Source organism: Chiloscyllium punctatum, chromosome 42, assembly GCF_047496795.1.
Source record: "Chiloscyllium punctatum isolate Juve2018m chromosome 42, sChiPun1.3, whole genome shotgun sequence".
NCBI classification, from domain to species: domain Eukaryota; kingdom Metazoa; phylum Chordata; class Chondrichthyes; order Orectolobiformes; family Hemiscylliidae; genus Chiloscyllium; species Chiloscyllium punctatum.
In genome coordinates, this window is record NC_092780.1 from 35,909,083 (window position 1) to 35,932,947 (window position 23,865).

Here is a 23,865-nt window from a genome sequence, read left to right on the forward strand (position 1 = left end):
CTGATAATGAAGTGGTGAGCTGTGTAATGCAAGATATTTTAAAAGTATGGTGAATTAGAACTGTATCTATCTGTTGAACACTTCTAATACTTGGAAATTGATTTTTTAAATTTCCTCAATCATCTTTGGAAAACTTCAAAACTTCGATGATGGATAGTCATGTGATAAATAGCCATATGATAAATAGGAAAACGCAGTAACAGTATTAAAATTACTTGGAATTTTATTATAACAATGGAGTAGCACAAAATCTGTAAAAGCCATAAACTACTTAAAGAAAATGCTGTTTTTGAATACAGAGCAATAAGTTAAGTGTCTATCACTACTTAAAATTTTCTCTTTTTTTCTAACAAAGGTTTCCAACGTAGCTGTAAAATTCCTGCAGCAGATTCAAAATGAACCATTCATTGATATTAATCTGATAAATGCAAGTCTGTACCAGTATATTGAGCAGATGGCCCAGGCCCGCAAGAGTAGAAAGCGTTTGAAGCTGTTGGAAGACTATCTCCTTACATGTCGGAGTGGTGCAGTCCAGGAATTCTACAGAAAGTGAGGATCGCTGCTTTTAGTTTCATTCACTAGTTGCAAAGTGTTATGTTAAATAAAGTCCAATTTTTGCCCAATTTTTACAATCAAAGGAAATGTGTTTAATAGTTATTTGTGCTTAAGCATGAAATAGCTTGAACTTTACAGATTTGCTATGTTTGGTCAGTTTGTTATAATGTTACCCTGAATCGATTCTGATATTGAAACAATGTTTGCAGTTGATCACATGTGGATGTAATAGATACTATTTGCCTAAAGTTGAATGTGTTTCTATAAGTTGAACTCTGTTCAAGTGGGCGGCACGGTGGCACAGTGGTTAGCACTGCTGCCTCACAGCGCCTGAGACCCGGGTTCAATTCCCGCCTCAGGCGACTGACTGTGTGGAGTTTGCACGTTCTCCCCGTGTCTGCGTGGGTTTCCTCCGGGTGCTCCGGTTTCCTCCCACACTCCAAAGATGTGCAGGTCAGGTGAATTGGCCATGCTAAATTGTCCGTAGTGTGAGGTAAGGGGTAGATGTAGATGTAGATGTAGGGGTATGGGTGGGTTACGCTTCGGCGGGGCGGTGTGGACTTGTTGGGCCGAAGGGCCTGTTTCCACACTGTAAGTAATCTAATCTAATCTAATCTAATCTAACTTACATTTATGTTGATTTGCAATAAACATTGTTTTGGGTCATACTGAAGAATAAGAGATGCCATCTTCGAAATGAAATGGTAGGTCTGCGTGATCTAATTGATGCAAAGTTGCCCTTTGCACAGTTTGAAAAATAGTAGATCTAATGAGCTGTCAAATTGTCTATCCCTCAATCAAAATTTTCAATACATGACCCTCTGGTCATTAGTACACTGATGTTTGTGCAAACCTGGGGCATTCACATTCGTTCAAGTTATTTTTACTGTTTTGCTCCATGGACCTTGTACGTCCTTACAGAGGTACAAGAAATCACTGACACCAACCTCTATATATCTGTATTAACCACATATGCAGAAATACTAGAAATTGTTCTCAGTTTCACAGTTATAACAACTGAGCACCGACAGTTTCACAATCATTTATAAAGGCATTACAAGCTCAACTCATTATATTAAATTGGTTGTTAAATTAACTCAGGACTTCAAAGTTTGTGAGAAGATTTGTAGCTCGGGTGCTCTTTGTTGTGGTTCTGTTCGCCGCACTGGGAATTTGTATTGCAGACGTTTCGTCCCCTGTCTAGGTGACATCCTCAGTGCTTGGGAGCCTCCTGTGAAGCGCTTCTGTGTTCTTTCCTCCGGCATTTGTAGTGGTTTGGATCTGCCGCTTCTGGTTGTCAGTTCCAGCTGTCAGTTGCAGTGGTTGGTATATTGGGTCCAGATCGTTGTGCTTATTGATTGAATCTGTGGATGAGTGCCATGCCTCTAGGAATTCCCTGGCTGTTCTCTGTTTGGCTTGTCCTATAATAGTAGTGTTGTCCCAGTTGAATTCATGTTGCTTGTCATCTGCGTGTGGGGCTACTAAGGATAGCTGGTCGTATCGATTCGTGGCTAGTTGGTGTTCATGGATGCGGATCGTTAGCTGTCTTCCTGTTTGTCCTATGTAGTGTTTTGTACAGTGCTTGCATAGGATTTTGTACACTACATTGGTTTTGCTCATGCTGGGTATCGGGTCCTTCGTTCTGGTGAGTTGTCGTCTGAGAGTGGCTGTTGGTTTGTGTGCTGTTATGAGTCCTAGTGGTCACAGTAGTCTGGCTATCAGTTCGGAATGCTCTTGATGTATGGTAGTGTGGCTGGTCCTGTGGCAAATCTTCTCACAAACTTTGAACACCTACAGGCGAGAGACGCTAAGACAAGCCAGGAAATGGAAATCCTGTGCCAACCGCCTAAGTAAACTACGAAAGCAACCACCCCAACACACAAAAGAAGTTGCATTAACACAGTATTCAAAAGAGCCACAACACACTGCAGTACACCAGAACTGCAAAAAAGAGGAAGAAAAACACCTATACAATGTATTCGCCAAAAACTGATATCCCCACAATTTCATCAACGGATGCCTAATAGAAAGACAACGGAACGAGGACATGCCACAACCCAAAGGACTAGCCACACTACCATACATCAAGAGCATTTCCGAACTGACAGCCAGACTACTGCGACCACGAGGACTCATAACAGCACACAAACCAACAGCCACTCTCAGACGACAACTCACCAGAACAAAGGACCCGATACCCAGTATGAGCAAAACCAATGTAGTGTACAAAATCCCATGCAAGCACTGCACAAAACACTACATAGGACAAACAGGAAGACAGCTTAACGATCCGCATCCATGAACACCAACTAGCCACGAATCGATATGACCAGCTATCCTTAGTAGCCACACACGCAGATGACAAGCAACATGAATTCGACTGGGACAATACTACTATTATAGGACAAGCCAAACAGAGAACAGCCAGGGAATTCCTAGAGGCATGGCACTCATCCACAGATTCAATCAATAAGCACATCGATCTGGACCCAATATACCGACCACTGCAACTGACAGCTGAAACTGACAACCGGAAGCGGCAGATTCAAACCACTACAAATGCCGGAGGAAAGATCACAGAAGCGCTTCACAGGAGGCTCCCAAGCACTGAGGATGTCTGCAACACAAATTCCCAGCTCGGCGAACAGAACCACATTAACTCAGGATTGTTCTGCAAATGCTACTGAATCATAAAATCTAATGGTCACATTAAATTTGACAGCTTAAGCAATCTGTCTGTCTTTTCAGATACTTTTTTCTTCTCCATAGCAGAGTCTGATGTTACTTGTATGAAACAACCAACACTTCTTATCTCTTTCAGGTTAGAGCAAAAGAAGTATCTCCTGGAGTCACCTGATTTGTACAGCGTTTCTGATCTTCAACAGGTGAGAGAGTCTGGCATCCTATTCTTTGTTTATCTTGTGCGGTGTGAGATGTGTAACTTTTTGTTTAGTATGATATTCAATCAGTATGAATAGATAAAGTATAGATTAAATCATAAAACCATAAAATCCCCATAGTGTAGAAAGAGATCATTCAGCCCATCGAGAACACTTATAAATGCAATCCTATCTCAGTAACCCTATTTTTACCATGGCTAACCCACCTTACCTGCACACCCTGAGACACTACAGAGCAGTTTACAATGGCCAATCCATCTAACCTGCACGTCTTTTGACTGTGGAACAGAGCCAGATCATCTCTCAGAAACCCACACAGAAAACACGCACACTCCACCCAAGGATGGAATCGAACCCAGGACCATGGTGTTCTGAGGCAGCATAGCTTATGACTGAGCTACCAAACTGCCCAAATTAGGTTTCACAACAGTACTCTGACCTTGTGCTTCATATGCAGTCGATAGATAATGAGGGCAAAGGAGATGTTATTTCAATATCCCTTCATTACTGCCTCATATATGGGACATATCATTTACTATATTCTCCTTCTATTCTTCTGTCTAAAATGGCAAGTCAATTTTTAATGTCTTGCTGAATAGAAATAAGCATTTAGATCTCTCATTTTTAGACATTCTGTTTTACATTGCAGAAGGAGAGTTGCATTTTTTAATCCAACAGTGAAAGTTATGATTTCACATGATGTTCATTCATTTGAAAGTTGAATAGAAATGTGAATTGCAATGGCAATGCAATTGCCAACTCTTGTACTTAATGTCCCATTAATAAACACAGCTGAAGCCTGCATGCTTATTAAATATTATTTTATTCGCAGTCAAGAATTTAGTACCAAGTATCGTGCTGATCTTGATGAAGTAGATGTCAGATTTATTATCATGTGCAAGTGAACCTCGTTTATCCGAACGAGATGGGTGGGCACTATTTCGTTCCGATAATCAATTATTTGGTTAATCGATTTAAATGCCTTTCCTCTGGGGCTCGGAGTTTTTAAAGTCTGCTCCCCCGTTCAGGACACTGCAGCAGCACAGTGCGTAAGACCCTGCCCCCAACATCGCCCCTGGCCACACCTTTCCAACACTGCCCGCCCCCCAACCCGGTCCAATGCTGACCCCGCCCCCAGCACAAAGCGTGCAAGCCCCCGCCCCCCCCCCCCCCATGTCACCCCCGCCCGCCCTGAACGCCGGACCCCCCAACCCTGTTCAACTCCACCCCCCAAACCTCGTCCAACACTGTCCTCCCCACCCCCGTCAACACCACACCTCTCCTGGGCCAGCCGGCCTGGACACCAACAAGACTGCTGCTGCCTTTGTGGGGTGAGTCTCCAAATAGCGCGCGTGTGCAGTTTTTTACTGCAATGTTTTGACAGATTCCACATTTGCCCTGTACAGGACAATGTTGGAGATTATCTGGGGGAGGGGGGTTTAGGGTACAACCCTGTGTAGAACTCGAGGAAAAGTGTGGGGAGAGAGAGAGGACGGGAGGTCAGTGATTTGGAGACGGTGCCTACTTAATCACTGTAAACAAAAGTCGCGATCACTGTTGGAAACACATCTTTGTAATGTTTCTGTCAGGATCTGGAGATCATTTTTGGATAATTGGTATTCGGATAATCGAGGTTCCTATGTGTAAGAAATTTGTGTGTGGAGTTCTGTCAAAGATTATCAACTTTCCAAATGATTGCAAGTTAATACAGATATTGATTTGACTCAAAGTTAACAATTTCACACCGGAGTCAGATTTGAGGGTGCACATCCCATTTGTAAACTTAAGCATACAATTTAATTCAAAGCTTCCCTCATTTCTGGAGAAAGTAGAGGAACTCTCTCTCCAGAAGAGACTTGACTATTGGCAATGGCTGAACCTTTATTCATTTTGCTATTCATGAGCGAGGCAGGTAGGAATGTGAGGGCAGCAGATGTAGGATGCAGACAGTATCGTTTCTTGCAGGCACAGTCATTCACCTGGAACTGATCATGAGGGAGGATCAGCTGACATTTAGCCAATAGTGGGATACTTTGGATGCACTCTGCTCTAATTAATTGATTTTTTGTTTGCTATCATTAACTTCTCATTCCTTTCTTAATTGGTTAATGAGGGCCTTCAATTTGAACAGACTTTCTCGAGGGTTGTGGGTGTATATGTGTACAAGTCGATGAAGGAGCAAAGAATAAAACATACGATTTCTTGGCTTAAAATAAAACAAACAAGTCTGGATTCTCAAAGTCTGAAACAAAATCAGTAATTGCTGGAGAAACTCAGCAAGTCTGCTCGTATCTGTGCAGAGAAAGCAGAGTCAATGTTTCTGGTCCACTGACCCTTCATCTGAACTAGTAATAGCTCGGAGAAAGTGCAGAAAATGGGGTGGGGAGGTAGTAGAAAAGTGAGAAAATTGGGAGGGCACAGAACCCAGATGGAGAGAAAAACATTTAGGCCAACAAAGGAATGCATGTTCCTATTCCAGAAAAGGAGTAAAGCTGATAAAGAGGACTATAAGTAGCTGAAAATGGGCTGGCTTTGCTGGAAGCAGTCCATGTGATGACAAGGCCTGGGTATGGGGATGGGTAAAGGATGTGGAAAATGCGGTTCAGGCCCTGAAATTGTTGAACTTGCTGTTCAGTTCTGAAGGCTGCAGGTTCCCCAAGCAGAAAATGCGATGCTGTGCTTCCAGCCTGCAATGGGCCTCACTGGGGCACTGCAGCAGGCCCAAGACAGAAATGTTGATCAGATAGCATGGTGCTGTGTTGAAGTGACAGGCAACTGGAAGGTTGGAGCCATTTCTGTGGACGCGTAGGTGTTTCGCAAAGCAGTTGCCCAACCTGCAGTTTGTTTTCCCATTGTGGTGGAGATGAAATTATGAGTTAATGTTGCCCACATATAGTCCTGTGGTATAGCTTCACAAGGTCAATTAACTCATTTTTAAGGTATGCCTGGCACTGCTCTGGCATGCTGTCTGATATTCCATCTGAAAGATGGGTCTGCAGCCTTGGATAGGAGGAAGTAAAAGGGCAGGACTGTGGGGAGCTGCTGTGAATGGACCAATGCGTCCCAGAGGGAATGGTCCCTGCAGAATACCAGCAAGGGAGGGGAATATATGTCTGGTGATGCCATCCTGCTAAAAATGATGGCTTATGGTCTTTTGAATGCTGATGGTGTGGAAAGTGAGGACCAAGGGGTTTTGGGAGGAAAGAGAAAGGGTGAGCACAACATTTTGAAGGATGTCATTAACAAATTGGATTTTCTAAAAGAAAACCCAAGCTTTGTGCTTTTTTCAGCCTTTTGCGACTATGAGATGTGTCATCAGGTTGAATTAATAATTATTCCTTCCAGAATGATCCATAAATGGGGCTGCCACTAATGCGCCCATTACTCTGTTCTATTAGACAGTTCTTGGATGTGAGCCTGCCACAAACTGTCCATATTAAAAACAAATATTATTACTTCAATGTCCAATGTTTCTTTTCTGTTGCAGACAGCACATGGAGTATATGAAGCATTCTTGCAGCATACCATCCAATATGCCACAAATCATGTTTATATGTGTGACCTTTGCACTCAACGTGGTTTCATCTGCCAGCTCTGCAATAGCAATGACATTATCTTTCCTTTTGAGTTTGAAACAACCTCAAGGTAAGCAGAAATGACCTTGCTATTATATATAAACTGTTGTCATGATAGATTTACTTCATGCCTGAGAACTAACACAATATGGAAAAGTATATAAGATGCAGCTGCATTTGTGGAAACTAAAATGCTACTAATTAAAGGAAGTAAGTTTACAGGCTTGCAGTTGTTGGTTCATTTTGGCTCTGGAGCAGAGTACACTTGGTAGAACTCAATCTGAGCAGATTATTGGTGAATAAATGACCTTGATAGAACTGTCAACAACACCTTTCATTGCTTTGGTCATTGAGAGTGGACTGTTGAGGGCGGTATTGTGCAGTGACAAATCTGCCCTGTTTTGGACATAGCTGGGCATTTTTCCACTTGATCATGTAGATGTTATTGTCGAAGTTCTACTAGATCATTTAGGCTAGGATATTGCTGCTCTGGAACATAGCACACCAATCACAATGGTGAAGACATCAGTGCGCCATAGTCTTTGCTGTCCATTGCACTCAGCAATTTCTTGTATCATGTGGAATTGACTGAAAACTAGCATCTGTGACTATGGAACTCCATGAAAGGTCAAGATAGATCATCCACTTGGAACTTCTGGTTGATAATGCTCTCAGGGCTCTGCCATTACTCAGAATGAGAATATTCCAATGTTAGTTATTTAATTAAGCACTTTGCTCATGATTAGATATGACAGGATGGCAAAGCTTTGATCTGATCCATTGGTTAAGGAATTTCTTAATGTTACCCACATATAGTCCTGTGGTATAGCTTCACAAGGTCGATTAACTCATTTTTAAGGTATGCCTGGTACTGCCCTGGCATGCTGTCCAATATTTCACCTTGAATCAGGGTTGATCCTTCAATTTATGATAGGGATAGAATGGGAGATACGCTGGACCATGCGCTGCTATTAAATGCCCATCGAGTTCTCGTAGTTGTTCAGTTTTGAATTAGTGGTTCTGTTCTGAATATATCCCATTTGGCATGACAATGCCATACACCATGATAAAAAGGGTGACCTCTTGTGACAATCTAGTGATGCTATGGCTATCATTTCTAATACCTTTCTTTTTAGCTTTAATTAATTAAATGAATTTGAATCCATCAAGTTCAGTGTTGGAATTTGAATTCATGTTTTCAGTCTACTTATTCCTCAATTCTTATTTGTCCTTTTTGAGGTGAAGGTAGCCATGATTTTCAGCTGGTGTAGATATTGGATTCCAGTGGTTATGCAGATGACTGCTGAGGCTAATTTGTACCTGGAAGATCCTGTGCAAACAGGACAGGATATTGCATATAATTGAATATGTTACTGACTCGGTTTTCTCCCATTTTTCTCTGCTTCTGATGTGTGCTTCCATTTGAAGGAGGCAGTTCTGTTTTTTAACTTGGTAGCAGAAGGTTCAACAATCCTGTATCAAGTTTCAGTTTGCTGGATTTGCAACCCTTCATCCTCCGACTGATGGTCAAAGTCTGCCAAAGGCTATACTTTGGTAAAAACAATGACTGCAGATGCTGGAAAGCAAATACTGGATTAGTGGTGCTGGAAGAGCGCAGCAGTTCAGGCAGCATCCAAGGAGCTTCGAAATCGACGTTTCAGGCAAAAGCTCTTCATCAGGAATAAAGGCAGTGAGCTTGAAGTGTGGAGAGATAAGCTAGAGGAGGGTGGGGGTGTGGAGAAAGTAGCATAGAGTACAATGGGTGAGTGGGGGAGGGGATGAAGGTGATAGGTCAGGGAGGAGAGGGTGGAGTGGATTCGTGGAAAAGGAGATAGGCCCTCCAATGCATCTCGTTCACATCCCACACCTCCACCCTCAGACCCCACCCCTCCAACCATAACAAGGACAGAACGCCCCTGGTGCTCACCTTCCACCTTACCAACCTTCGCATAAACCAAATCATCTGCTGACATTTCCGCTAACTCCAACAGACCCCACCACCAGGAATATATTTCCCTCCCCACCCCTTTCCGCCTTCCGCAAAGACTGTTCCCTCCGTGACTACCTGGTCAGGTCCACGCCCCCCTACAACCCACCCTCCAATCCTGGCACTTTCCCCTGCCACCACAGGAACTGTAAAACCTGCGCCCACACCTCCTCCGTCACCTCTATCCATGGCCCTAAAGGAGCCTTCCACATCCATCAAAGGTTTACTTGCACATCCCCTAATATCATTTATTGTATCCCTTGCTCCCGATGAGGTCTCCTCTACATTGGGGAGACTGGGCGCCTCCTAGCAGAGCGCTTTAGGGAACATCTCCAGGACACCCACACCAATTAACCACACCACCCCGTGGCCCAACATTTCAACTCCCCCTCTGCCGAGTACATGGAGGTCCTGGGCCTCCTTCACCGCCACTCCCTCACCACCAGATGCCTGGAGGAAGAACGCCTCATCTTCCGCCTCGGAACACTTCAACCCCAGGGCATCAATATGGACTTCAACAGTTTCCTCATTTCCCCTTCCCCCACCTCACCCTCGTTCCAAACTTCCAGCTCAGCACTGTCCCCATGACTTGTCCTACCTGCCTATCTCCTTTTCCACCTATCCACTCCACCCTCTCCTCCCTGACCTATCACCTTCATCCCCTCCCCCACTCACCCATTGTACTCTATGCTACTTTCTCCCCACCCCCACCCTCCTCTAGCTTATCTCTCCATGCTTCAGGCTCACTGCCTTTATTCCTGATGAAGGGCTTTTGCCCCAAACATTGATTTCGAAGGTCCTTGGATGCTGCCTGAACTGCTGTGCTCTTCCAGCACCACTAATCCAGAATTTGCTAATAAATTTCAGTCATCACTGAATCACAAAAAACCCTTCAAAACTTTGTCTTCTGCTTTCAAGAATATAGCTTCTAATTTTTCTTCAAAATCCACTCTGAAATCTGACTGCTCTGATGACAGCTCACCTCCCAGTTGCTCAGTCTGTTTTCCTAAGACAGAGTCTCACTGGATTCACAAAGTTGAAATTCTGTAATCAACCAGTGGCACAACCCATGCTTTCCCAGCTGCATGACCCAGTACTTCTGTTGTGCCTCCCTGAACCTCAGTTCTTGGATGCCGGAAATGACCAATGGCCCCAAGGCATCTCAGAGCCCCAGCTACACACACAGCTATTGACAGCACTTGAATTCATACTTGTTCAGCCCCTGACTGTCATATGGGATTACGTTTACTCAGCGCTGGTCCTGTAGTCATTTATTTGCAGCATCTCGCCACACAGATATGCTGTTAATCCTTGTAGCTGGCAAAACAAGATCTGAAAACCCAGCATACGCAGCCCATCTCCTTGCCATGTTCCACATTGTGTCAGTGCTGGCAACATGCCACATAAGCACTGATGACCGGCCACCATCACTTTTTGACTCCACTCTACACTCTGCACCTAAGCAGCTCCAGCATACAAGAAGCAGTTGTCTTTGCCCCCCGCAATTGACCAACGCAACAATACAGATTCCCTCACACTGGAATCAGTCAAAAGATTCCACACCATCCAGGATCCTCAGAAGCATGGCATCGTGAAGCTTTTGAACCTTTAATGATGAATTTGTGTTATCTTCAAAGGATCATGTGACTGATTTGTGTCAAAATCTTTGGTCAGGTCAACCAGGGTTATGTAGAGGGGGGTTTTCTGGCTTAGCATTTCTTTTGGAACTGTTGTAACTACAAACGCCATATGTTCATTCCTCAATCTTTTCTGAAATAGCACTCCCTCTGGCAGTGGTTGCTGGTTGCAATGTTGTACCAGGTGATTCACCTGTATTCTGGCAAAGATGTTGTTCATGATGAAGAGGCATGAGATTTCTCTATGCTTGCCACAAGATTGTTTCTTGAGTTCTTTCTGTAATTGAGAAAGATTGAGTTCTTTCTCTAATTGTACCGGCTGATAATGGAGGCCTCTATATTCTCTGGGACAGTTCCTTGTTCCCACGTGAACTGAAAGAGTTCATTGAATTTCTTGACCAAAAATTGACTTCCAGCCTTGAGGACTTTTGCTGGGAAAATGTCAGCTCCTGAAGCTTTTGCTGCTGTACTGGAGTTTGATTTGGGTTTGTCTTTTCTAACCATTTGGGAGCATCATCGAGAACATAGTTGGAAAGTTGTGCAGCAAGTTGATTGCATCGTCTCTGAAGGCCACTTGGTGATGTAGTTAAGACGCTGTGCCAGTCTTTCAGAAATTTGGGCTTATTTTATGAGTAGTGTTGACCTGTCAACAGAAAGAATGAATGATGAATCAGTATATTGGGTTCCCCAGGCAGATTTCAGTTGAATGTTTTAACAAGTAGTGAAAAGTTAGTGCAGTTAGACGCAGAATAAAACTGTATGTCCATTCTGTTCAATAAGTGTGCTTTAGCCTAATTGTGTCAAAATTACTCCTTTAAAGCTCAAATGACAGTTTTTGATGCTTCATAGTTTGAGTTTGACTATTCATGTTAAGTGTTTGATTCTTGGTAGTTTTGTATCAATGATGAATGAGAAATGTATTAGAAATATTTAACTCAGTAACCTTATCAAAAGATTTGCATCCCCTCAATTTGGATTGAACTTGGAACTGTACTCCTAGAGACATGCATTTTTAGAAATTACATATGTCAAGCTTCTCATTTTGTTTAATAATGAACCACATGCTATGCAGTGCCATTCCTTCTCCTCTGTATAGAAAAGCTCAGATTGACATTGGAACTCAGTTTTCAGTATATAAAGGCTTTTATGTCAAATGAATCATCAGGCTTTTTATAAGATATTGGCAATTGCTGTACTTTTAAAACTTCACTCCATATTACTTTAGTTTCCATTTTTTCATTCCGTTCTGTTGAGTTATTAATTCCATTACACACATGACTTTTTAATTTTTCTTCTTGATTTACTACTGAATGTATTTCCTACTTAACCCTATATCTTAACCATCCTTATAAAAAGTGAAGTATTTCTGCCCCCTCTACTCTAACTAATGCGGTGGTGTCTTTCCATCTATATCAGCTGAGCAGAAATGAATTGTTCACCAAGCCCACTCATATTGTGTGACTTCCCATGTTCTTTGTATTTGTTTATTTTTCTTGATCCTACACCTTCATAGCTAAAAAGTTTCGGATGGTTAGGATGTATTGGTGATTGAGGCAGGCACCAGAAGATTCAATATTAGATGAACTAATTTTATATTTGACATTGAACGAAAGTATAATGGTTTTTGAAAGTAAGCTACGGCTCTTGGGAGATCTGTTCAAACTCCAGTTTTATTTCCGTTACTAGTGATTGTACTGAAAAGTATCACTCGCAAAAGAAGAAAAATTAGCATGTTCAGTGCAGAAGGTATTTGCAGTTAATTGACAGTCCCACAACTTACCTAATTATTCCTTCCACTGCTCAGGTGTAAAGAATGCAAGACCGTCTTCCACAAGGATTGCAAGGCTGGGGTCTTGTCTTGTCCCCGTTGTGTGCGCAAACAAAAGTACCAGCAGAGCAAGATGAAGTATTAACTATTGATCTGCATTGAAGACCATGTGTGTGGGAGAAGATGAACTTTATATACTGTATGTGGATCTTTGAATTTCTGCTGCTTTCAAAGGCAACATAAACTCTTATCAGAAATGGTGCAATATAAACTGATCCACAACCTACTCCTGAGACAGAAACTCTTACTCACTTCCTTTCAAGCGAACTATCAGTCTTATTGAGGTGTGCAGCTTCCTTTCCTCTGTGAGAATAATGTAGATTCAGAATGTTAGACACTGGTGCACTGAGATGGGCTCTGTTACTAAGGAAGTTGCCTACAGCTGAATTTCAACTTCACCTATGTAATATTATGTTGCTAGGAAGTATTTGACTCATACAGTTCCATTTTCTTTTTTGTAATGCTTTAATCATTTTTAAAATTCATACATATAGGTTTGTTATAACATGTAAATTATATCACCAGTTTAAGGATATTGAATGTATACCACATGTACAGAATGTGTACATACGGTAGTCATAGAGTAAAATGGCTGTAAAAACAAAAGTTAGACTTTGCTGCTTTGAATTGCACTTTGCAAATTAACCCTTGTAAATACACATGAAATATTTAAATTTCCACAACATGGCAGGATATCTGATATATATTAACACTCATGCCAAAAGGGCATGTGCACTTTTCTTGGTATGTCTGGCGCTAATCAGAGATTTCCTATCCTTTTTGGTTTAAAAGATTAACTGTAATACAGATAGTAGATCAGTTTCTAAAGCATTTGACTTGAGAACATTTATTTGAGTTACTGATTGTTATCATCCTGACACATTTATGTCGCTGGATATATTTTAATGCCATTTCTGAAACATTCTGCATAAATATGCACAAATTTAATATTACCTCTCTATAGTTTTCAAGAAATTGCTTATTTCCAATGGGAGTTTATACTTGACTTTCAAAATTGGCCCAAAATGGTTGCAAAGGTGCTAAACTTGCAGAACCTTTTGTAAAATATTCAATAATACCAAGAGCATTTGTAGTGAAAGGAGATGTACCCTTTAACATTTGCATTTGTGAAATATTGTGATTTTTGTGTGCATTTCTTGCAAGTCATTCCTGATCTGTGTTTAAATTTGTCAGCCCCGTAGAAATGTATATAATTCTGGCAGACAAATCTGGACTGAGTACAACTTTAATTGGAACAAAGAAAATCCAAAAGCAGCAGTGTTTAATGTTACTGAGATTCATAACTACACAATAATCTAAATGTTTCAAACCATTCTGGATTTATTATAACGCGTGTTGTAAGTTTGTAAGAGCATTACTTCTTGCGGTCTTCCAACTGTGGACATAACGGCCATATAATAATCTTAAATTTTATACTTTTTCTTTTTGTATTATCAGCTTTTTGGCATACAGACTATATGCTTTCATGCAATCAAAGATCATGACTAGATTTACTAAACAATCTCTGTAGACAAATTCTATTTTCTTAAGAACAAAGTTGTCATTAAAGATTTGATTTTTAAATGTGCAAAGAATATTTGGACTTTATTTTAAATTCAAAGTGCGTGACAATCTTGGCAGCAGGGTTGAATTAGCTTTCTAGCAGGGTATATTTCAGTATAATCAGACTGTGTTTCCTCTGCATGCAATTATATAGGATGGATGGGACAGAAACAGGCCATTCAGCCCAGCTAATCCAGTTTGGTGTTTATTCTCCACTCCAATCTACCCCCAGCCTTTTGTTGTCTGAATCTACCATTGTAAATAATTATCCATTCCTTTCTAGTTTTTCCTTAATTGTATCATTACTTTTCGTTTCGTGCCTTCCACATGGTAGCATGTTCCACATTTTTGCCACTCTCTTTTTGTGCAAAAGCTTCTCTGAATCGCTTGTTAGTTATTGATGCGTACTCCAATGGCCTTTAGTTGTGCTCTCCCATGAGGGAACCTATTCTGTCTATATCCACACTCTCAAAGTTGCATAATTTTGAAGACCTCTATTTGATCATTCCCCAGCCACCTTATTTTTCAAGACACTCAGACTGTCAATCCTTTCCTGATGTACAATGTGTACCCTGCTGTTTCTGGTGTCATATTTGTAAATCACTGCCTCTAAATACTTTTTGTAATTTGATGAGCAGAACTGCACAATAGTAGAAAACCAAAGTTAATATAACTTCCCTTCTTTTCAATGCTGTCTCTTTAAAAGTCAACCTTCTGCTTGGTTTGCTTTTTTTTAATGGCCTTGCAAACTTGTTGTGATTGACCACAGAACTGTTAGTGCACAGAGGAGGCCATTCAGCTCATCGTATCTGAACTAATAGCAATATGCCATAAAACCATAAAGCATAGGAACAGAAGTAGCCCAATCAGCCCATTGCGTCTGCTCCACTGTTCGATGAGATCATGGCCGATGTGGTAGTCCTGAACTCCACTTTCCTGTCTTTATTCAATAACTCTTGATTCCCATACTGATTTAAAAACCTGACTATCTCAGCCTTGAATATGGTTGTTAGTGTGTTCTCCTGCCTTTTCCCTATCCCCTTATGCATTGGTTCTTTTCAAATAATCTCCAATGCTGTCTTGAATGTTCCAATTGACTCTGCGTTCACCACACTCCCAGGCAGTGCATTCTATACATGAACTTAATGTGAAAAGAATGCTTCCACTTACGTTTGCAAATCACTCCATATCTGTGCCCTATTGTTTTTGATTCTGGTGCTTTCGTGGATTTAAATTGTAAAATGATATTGTCGTAATTTTAAACATAATGATTTTTGATTTGAATGTAAAAACATTGCACATCTACGCAAAGGTCCATGTACAATCTTGCCATATTTTGCATAATTCTCAAAATATGTTCTAACCAATTTGCCAGAGTGAATCATATTAAATTATATGTAATAAAAGGTGCTAGAGGTTTGTATGTTTGCTCTGTTTTATGGGCACACGCATGTAAATATTTGGGGTCTGGCAATCTAAATGTTCTGGCCTTCTGGATTTCTCGGCTCTTTAGATATCCTGAAGACAACCTGAAATAATTTTCGTCAATTTAAATAGCTAGTGAGCATTTTGCCCTTGTTGTAGACATATTTTAGAAAAAAAGGATATTTCATACATGCAGTTTTCCCATTCAAAAACAATCTTTAAAAGGACCATTGGAACCCAAATTTTGAAAAATGGCACAGAAATATAAATTTGTCCAAGCAAGTGGAATCTATTGGAATAATAGTGCTCCTTCCTAGCCTCCATGTTTTCATATATAATTAATGGTTTCCTCTCCGTAAGTCCTGTTTCTTTTCTCTTCAAGTTTATCTTCATTACTTTTTCTTACATTAGATTCCCGACTGTGGAAGCAGGCCCTTTGGCCCAACCAGTCCACACCCACCCTCTGAAGAGTAACCCACCCAGACCCATTTCCCTCTGACTCATGCACCTCACACTATGGGCAGTTTAACATGGCCAATTGACCTGACCTGCAGATCTTTGGACTGTGGGAGGAAATTGGAGCACCTGGAGGAAACCCACGCAGACACTGGGAGAACGTGCAAACTCCACACAGTCGCCCGAGGCTGGAATTGAACCTGGGACCCTGATGCTGTGAGGCAGCAGTGCTAACCACTGAGCCACCGTGCCACACATCTCCATCACTAACCATCTCCTGGAAATCAACTTTAAACCTTTCTGACTCGCATCCTACTTCCCTATCTGCAGCCTGTCTTTTTCTTTCCCCAAGTTCCTCAAACTAGTTATTGCTCTGAAATCCGTGCCTACATTTCCCATGGCATTGTATCTAATTTGGTTTCTGCCATTGCAGCAATTGAAATGAGCCTTATGAGATGGCGCAATCACATGCAAGGTGACTGTGTTCATGGTAATTTATTCTTCCTCATTTTAGTTGTCGAACGGTTGATTGCTTCACCCTCCTTAAATGCCTGTCCTCCACTGGCCAAATGAGTGGGACTGCACTCATTTGGTTGCATTCCAGTCCATCAAGTCATAGTCATAGCTTCTCTTACCTCTCTTTTACCTCAGCTTTTTCCAGGCCCCTTTTTTTTCCATCTATATCCTGCCTTTTTATGACATAATTCAAAACTGGATTAATGTGCCACATTTGGTTCATAACAATACCTAACTCAACATAACTATTGCTTCCCTTTAATCTTGGCACCCATCCTATCTGACATTTTTTTTGAATGAACAGAAATATTTTGAATATTGGGAAGATTGAAGATATTGCATTTGATCCCTAACGCCAATACCTCCAAACAATTCTACCCTTCTCCTGAGCAATTTTGATATCATAGGTGACACCTCCAGACTCTCCTCCAAACACAAACTTGCTCCATCACCAAATCCAGGCACCTCCATAACATCTCCCAATTTGGCCTCTACTTCGGCTATCTCTTGTTGAAACCCTCATTCATCCACTTAGTGCCTCTAGACCATATCCTGTCTATATCATACTTCCATCAAGTCCCATTCATTCAAGACAGCTATGCTCCAGTACATTGGCTCTCAATCAATCAAAACCTCAATAATTCGAATTCTCATCATTGCTTCAAAATCCTTCTGTTGTCCCATCCCACCTCTAACTTCCTGTAATCGTACAATCCTATAATCTGGCTCTTCTAACTCTGGTCTCTTGAGCATTCCTAATTTTAATTGTGCAGCCAGTGGCTGCTGTGCCTAAGCTATGGAATCCCTTTCCTTAAAGTGTAAGCTTTGTTATCTCTATCCCTCCCTTTTAAGATGTTGCCTAAAGCCTGACTTTGAGTGTATGTTTGATCATTTCCATTAACCTCCTCATGCGATTCAATGTCAAACTTTGAAGATTACACCACGTTATCTAACAATCCTTCACTACCCTACCACCCCTGTTGCCTCCATCCAACACCTCCACCTGGATACGGGAACTGTTGAGCAATGCTGTGTCTCACTTTATAACTTTATCACTTTATAACATTCTCTCCACCCTCTCTTGATCCATTTCAACTGTCCTTCTCTCTGGTGTCCTCTACCAATCCTTCTGGTGTCTGTTCCCCTTCCCCTTCCCCTTCCTCTACCAATCCTTCTGGTGTCTGTTCCCCTTCCTCTGGCATTCCCTTCCTCTCTTTATACCTGGCTCACTTTCCTGCATACTCTGCCATACTATTTCTTTTATGCTTCTCCTTGTTCTTTCTCTGTCTCCATCTCTTTCTGTTGGTAGGTGTGTCTCTCCATACCACTTTCTCCCTTGCTTTAAGCTTGTCTCTCATTCTCCCCAGTTATGTGTGTCTTGCTGTCTGTCTCTGTTGTTTTCTGTATCTCTTTGCGGCCCTTCCCCCGTAATTTCCCTCTGTCAGAATTTAATATTCTTCTCTGTTTTTCATAAGATATAGGAGCAGAATTAAGCCAGTTGGCCCATTAAGCCTGCTCCGCCATTTGATCATGGCTGATATACTCCTCACCCCCATTTTCCTGCCTTCTCTCCATTTCCCTTCAACCCAGTACCAATTAAAAATCTGTCTAGCTCCTCCTTAAACTTACTCACTGTCCCAGTATCCACTGCACTTTGGGGTAACAAATTTCACAGATTTACAACCCTTTGGGAGAAGTAGTTTCTCCTCAACTCTGTTTTAAATTTGCTACACCTTCGCCTAAGACTATGACCTCTCATGGGGCAGCACGGTGGCTCAGTGGTTAGCACAGCTGCCTCACAGCACCAGGGTCACAGGTTCGATTCCAGCCTTCGGTGACTGACTGTGGAATTTGCATATTCTCCCCCTGTCTGCATGGGTTTCCTGCGGGTGCTCAGGTTTCCTCCCACAGTCCAAAGATATTCAATTCAGGTGAATTGGCCATGCTAAATTGCCCATAGTGTTAGGTGCATGAGTCAGGGAAATAGGTCTGGGTAGGTTACTCTTCAGAGGGTTGCTATGGACTTGTTGGGCCGAAGGGCCTTTTTCCATGCTGTAGGGAATCTAATCCTAGAATGCCCCACCAGAGGAAGCAACTGCTCCACGTCTATTTTATCCATACCTTTTATCATCTTGAATGCTTAAATTCTATCTCCCCTCATTCTTCTAAATTCGAGAGAATATAAGCCTAAATTGTTTAATCTCTCTTCACATGACAAACCCCTCATCTCTGGGATCAATTTAGTGAACCTCCTGAACTGCCTCCGATACCACTACATTTTTACTCAAATAAGGGGACCAAAACTGCACTTGATACTCCAGGTGTGGTCTCACCAATACCTTGTATAATGGCAGCAATACTTCCTTGCCTTTGTATTCCATTCCTTTAGCCAAACACGCCAACATTCCAGTTGCTGTCTTTCTTATCTGCTGTACCTGCATGCTAGTTGTCTGTAACTCATGAACGAATACACCTAGATCCCTTTGCACCAGAGCACCTCAAAGTCTCTCCCCATTAAGAGAATAGGTTGTTTTCCAATTTATTTGACCCAAATGCATGACCTCACACTTATCCATGTTAAACTCCATTTGCCATATTGTAGTCCACTCTCCTAATCTATATATATTCATTTCTAAGGTTCTTTTCTTCTCATTGCAATTTATCGTCTTACCTATTCTTGGGTTGTCTGCAAATTTGGCTATAGAGCCTTCTATCTCTGTATCAAAGTCATAAATAACTGTGATCTAAGGATTGAACTCTTTGGCACCCCATTAGTTACATCTTGCCATCCAGAAAAATAAAATTATCCTGACTCTCTCTGTTTTGTCCATCAGCTGGTCATCTATCCAAACTAATAAATTACCCCTAATCCCATATTATCCAACCTTGTAAATTAACCTTTTGTGCTGAACATTATCAAATGCCTTTCAGACGTCCAGATATATTACATCTACAGGATCTCCATTATCTACTTTGCTTGTTACATCTTTGAAGAATGCTAACAAATGAGTCAAACATGATTTACCCTTCATAAAACCATGCTAGCTCTGATGGATAGTGTTTTGACTTTCCAAATGTTCTGATACTGCTTCCTTGATGACTTATTCTAATACTTTCCCAACAACAAATGTCAAACTAACTAATTTCTAACATATTGCATCCCTCCCTTTTTTGAATAAAGGCATTTCATTAGCCATTTTCCAATCCAGTGGAATCTTTCCTGTGTCCAGGGAATTTTAGATTAGATTAGATTACTTACAGTGTGGAAACAGGCCCTTCGGCCCAACAAGTCCACACCGCCCCGCCGAAGCGTAACCCACCCATACCCCTACATCTACATCTACCCCTTACCTAACACTACGGGCAATTTAGCATGGCCAATTCACCTGACCTGCACATCTTTGGACTGTGGGAGGAAACCGGAGCACCCGGAGGAAACCCACGCAGACACGGGGAGAACGTGCAAACTCCACACAGTCAGTCGCCTGAGGCGGGAATATTTTGGAATATTTTAACCAATGGATCCACTATCTCCTCTGCTACTTCCTTTGATACCCTAGGATGTGGGCCACTGGACCCATGGGACTTGACTGTCCTCAATCCTAATTTCCCCATAGATGTTGATTGTTGCAAGTTCTATCTTTTCTCTTGCCTCTAACCTGCCCATTGTTTTTCTTAGGTACTCACTAGAGGGAGGTCAATGATGTGATTATGTTTGTTCCTTTTCTTGATCCTTTTTGCTCAAGAAAAAGTCTACCAGCGGAAGTCAGAAACTAGTCACATGAGAAATAAGATAATCTCAAAGAATGGCGTGCATAAATCTGTACTGAAATTATTTATATTCAGGATTGTGTGAGTTTCTTCCTTAGCATTTATAATGGTGATCAACTGATTGATCAGTAACCTTAAAAATAATGACGTGCCTTCAGATACTGCAAGTATTTACATATTGTGCATGGATGATCTAAGCACATTCTTAACAATTTAGTCATTTAAATTCCCATGCATTAATTGGAATGATTTGTTGGTGTATGACTATGCAGCATAAACACTGGTACTGGAATCAACCTTGTTCAAATGAATATAAATGATCAATGTTTCCTGGGAAGCTTCCCACCACGGTACCTGGGTTCAACCATCCGTCTTCGGAGGCAATTAGAACAATTCATTGTAATTATCAGCGTTGTTTAAGATTATAGCAAATGTTGAATTCCATCTTTGTCTCCATTATGTTTGCTGCATCTTTGTTTATTAACAATTTCCAGAGTCAATCGCAAAGCAATTTCTGAAGACTAGTAATTTTTCACTTGAGTCAAATACTAGATCCCTAAGGATAGTGCCTTAGGTCCTAGGGTGATAGAACTTAAGATTGCTGATGAATACTTTTAAGTTTACTGACTCTGGTTAAACCTTTGAAGATTTTAACATCTCTTAAGACACCATAAAGTTTGCTCTGGCATTTTGGACATTTGATTGCATGATAATTGACAGAGTAAATTCATGCAACTTGAAGCTGCTCTCTTAAGGTGGCAACTCAATCAGGATACCTTTTTGCCAGGCAAGTTGGCAGTTCGGCACTTTCCAAAGTGTGGAAGAAACTGGAATGATGAAAGTTGCCTATTATTAGAAATGTGGTAAAAAGACAATTCTAATTTCTTTCATGCCCTTCTTGGCTTAGTAGTAGGTCCTAATTGCTTTGGTCAATAAAATATTGTTGCATTGTGAGGGAAAATGAACTCTACAAACAGTAAGGAGACAAATGCCCAATTAAATGATGAAAATCCCCTTATATCGCTAGATGCCCCCTGATGGCTTGCAGGGTAGTTATCCAACCTGAATTTCAAACCTCTCAATCAGTTCATCACCATCACCAAAATTGCCTACTTCTATCTGTATTTTACCATCAAAGGTCATGTCTTAAGTTCTGACTATGGATTTCTAGCTCCTCACTACAAAACTCTTTGAAGCATTTTACTGTGTTAAAGAACATAGTAAATGAAATTTAACTGTCTAAGATAAATGATAAATGATAAATACTGGAATCAGATGAAAAAGATAAAGTAAAGGAATACTTAGTTAATTTTAGCAGATCAATTCCATTTTGATCGTTGCTTCTATTCATAAGAGATAAAAAGTTGCTCACAGTTGGCATTGGTTTTAGAAATGGTCAGAAATGACAGATATCAGAATCTCAATGAATTCAGCGTGTGACAAATTTCAGATTATTGAGACAATCGCTAAGCTACCAATACTTTGAGCACTGCCACAGTAATTTCACATCTAAATCAAATGCACAAGTGTGGTTCACTCATCAAAAACATGTGCATTGGTAATTTTTTTTCTCAGCAAATTGTTTACTTTTTATAGATGGAATGCAGATGTTGCTGGTAAGTCCAGGAATGAATTTTGAGAAGGTGCTAATGAGCTCTCGTCCTTAAGTATACCCACCGTGGAATTTGGAAGGAAATCTAGGTTTTGACTCGGTGATAGTGAAGGAACAGCGACATAGTTCCAAATCAGGATGGTGAGCGGCTTGGATGGGAATTTGCAAGTGATGGTTTTTGCATTTAACTGCTGCCATTCTTCTGGGTTGCATTACAAAGTTGTTGTTGGAGGCTCATTGTGTTATTACAGTATATCTTGTAGATGTTACACCTCCAACTTTCAATCTGAAGCAGTTGGAATTTAATACCCACCTCACTTCCAGGAACATGTTGGGAGGCACTGGGGGTCCAGGAAGGAAGGTGCTGGAGTGTGGTGCCTCTTGATTAAGTTAGGGACGGGGAAGTCTAGAATTACTTTCTGGTCAGGAGGCCAATGGAGATCTGTAATTAGCCAGTTTATGGTACTGAAGGGCAGTACCCCAATAGTGCTGGTATCACAGGGCTGACACTACATGGGGAAATTGTGAAGTTGGTGTTTCTCCTGCACAGTAGGATTAATAACATCCTCCTGCTTGGGCACTTTCAGCCCATGAAGGGTCCTCTGAACAGAAAGGTCCCCCCTTTCTGAAAGAGACCGCCCCTTGCCTTATCCTCCATAAAGAAACAGCCCCTGGCTAGGTCCTGCTTAATCAATCAATTTTCCTTCACTTTAGGGCTTCCTTTACAGTTGCTGATCCTGGTCTGCTGCAGTGGCCACTACTTCTGATGGCGCTGCTGAGACTGAAGATTTATTGGCCCTCCAATTGGCTGCCAACTCTTTTGGATTGGGGTGGAGGGAGCACGGTGACCTCCATCCTGAAAGGAATGGGAGTCACAATTGCAGGCAGCCAAGTGAGTAGCCAGGTTGACACTTACAAAAAGTCTGTGGGACAATCAGTGTTTCAAGCATAAGCTTTTCATCAGGAATCCTGATGAAGAGCTAATGCTTTAGATATTGACTGTCCTGCTCCTCAGATGCTGCCTGACCAGCTGTGCTTTTCTAGCACCACACTCTTCGATTCTGATCTCCAGCATCTGCGATCCTCACTTTCTCTTACTCAGAAAAAGTCCATCAGGACTTATAAAAATTGCTGTTGCAGGATTAACTCCACCTTTCTGCCAGGATGTGTCGACCCTAACCCAGCTATTTAATTCAGGCTGTTATCTTTATTTTTCTCTCCATAAACTGTGCTTGACTAGTCAAATACTTCCAGAATATCCTATTTTTATTGCAGAATTATAATGTTTGTGTTTACTTCAAAGAGCTAATTTTTCACACTATTTCCTGTTCTGTGGGGTTGACTGGGGAGTTTCCTAGCCTGCAGGACTGTCAAATCAACATAGAAAATTACACAATAATCTCACCTCATTTTGTATTCCATTGAAGCAGAGCTGCAATGTTGTTCGGAATGAGCTGGCTTTCTGACCTGATGTTAGCTGAGTTATTCCATTTCTATCTGTCCAAGTGGTTTAGACAGTTGAGACACAGGGAGTTCTCTCAATATCTTGACCAACATTCCCACCTTACCCAGCGCAACTGAACCAAAGATCAATTCATCAGTAATCTGCTTAAAAGATATTGCTGTGGGCTGTATTCATGCACAAGATGAGTTAGGAATAAATAGCCTAATGAATGCGTATTTCAAAAAAATAAAGTTTGTGAATTGATTCATGTGCCTAAGAACAGTATTAAAGTAGAATCCACATCATTTGTTACTGTGACTTACTGTATGTAACATGCAAACACTGCATACTCAGCTGTTCAAAATGTTCATTTTAAATTGTTCTCTTTAACTGTACTTAAAGACATCAATAACAGTCATCACACCAGTAACTGTCTGATCATCTTGATAGTTTTGTTTACTGAATCCATTTGGAAGCACGTTGTAATGTTACTATTTTGTCACAACCGATTGAAATTAGTAATGACCGTGATTAAGACCATTTTTTGAAAAAATCAAATAATTAATAGGGCTGTTTGCTTGAAAGTTAAAATGAAA

General features: G+C 41.2%; 1 protein-coding gene across 1 annotated transcript in view; it reads left to right on the top strand.

Moving 5' to 3' along the window:
* plekhm1 (pleckstrin homology domain containing, family M (with RUN domain) member 1) overlaps positions 1-14,152 on the top strand; it is a 51,832-nt gene extending 37,680 nt beyond the window's left edge. Inside the window, exons 9-12 of the mRNA XM_072561795.1 lie at positions 356-549; positions 3,377-3,440; positions 6,943-7,100; positions 12,459-14,152. Coding sequence (XP_072417896.1) covers positions 356-549; positions 3,377-3,440; positions 6,943-7,100; positions 12,459-12,567 — 525 coding nt within the window. The 3' untranslated portion in view covers positions 12,568-14,152. The remainder of the gene's footprint in view (positions 1-355; positions 550-3,376; positions 3,441-6,942; positions 7,101-12,458) is intronic.
* The last annotated feature ends 9,713 nt before the right edge of the window (positions 14,153-23,865 follow it).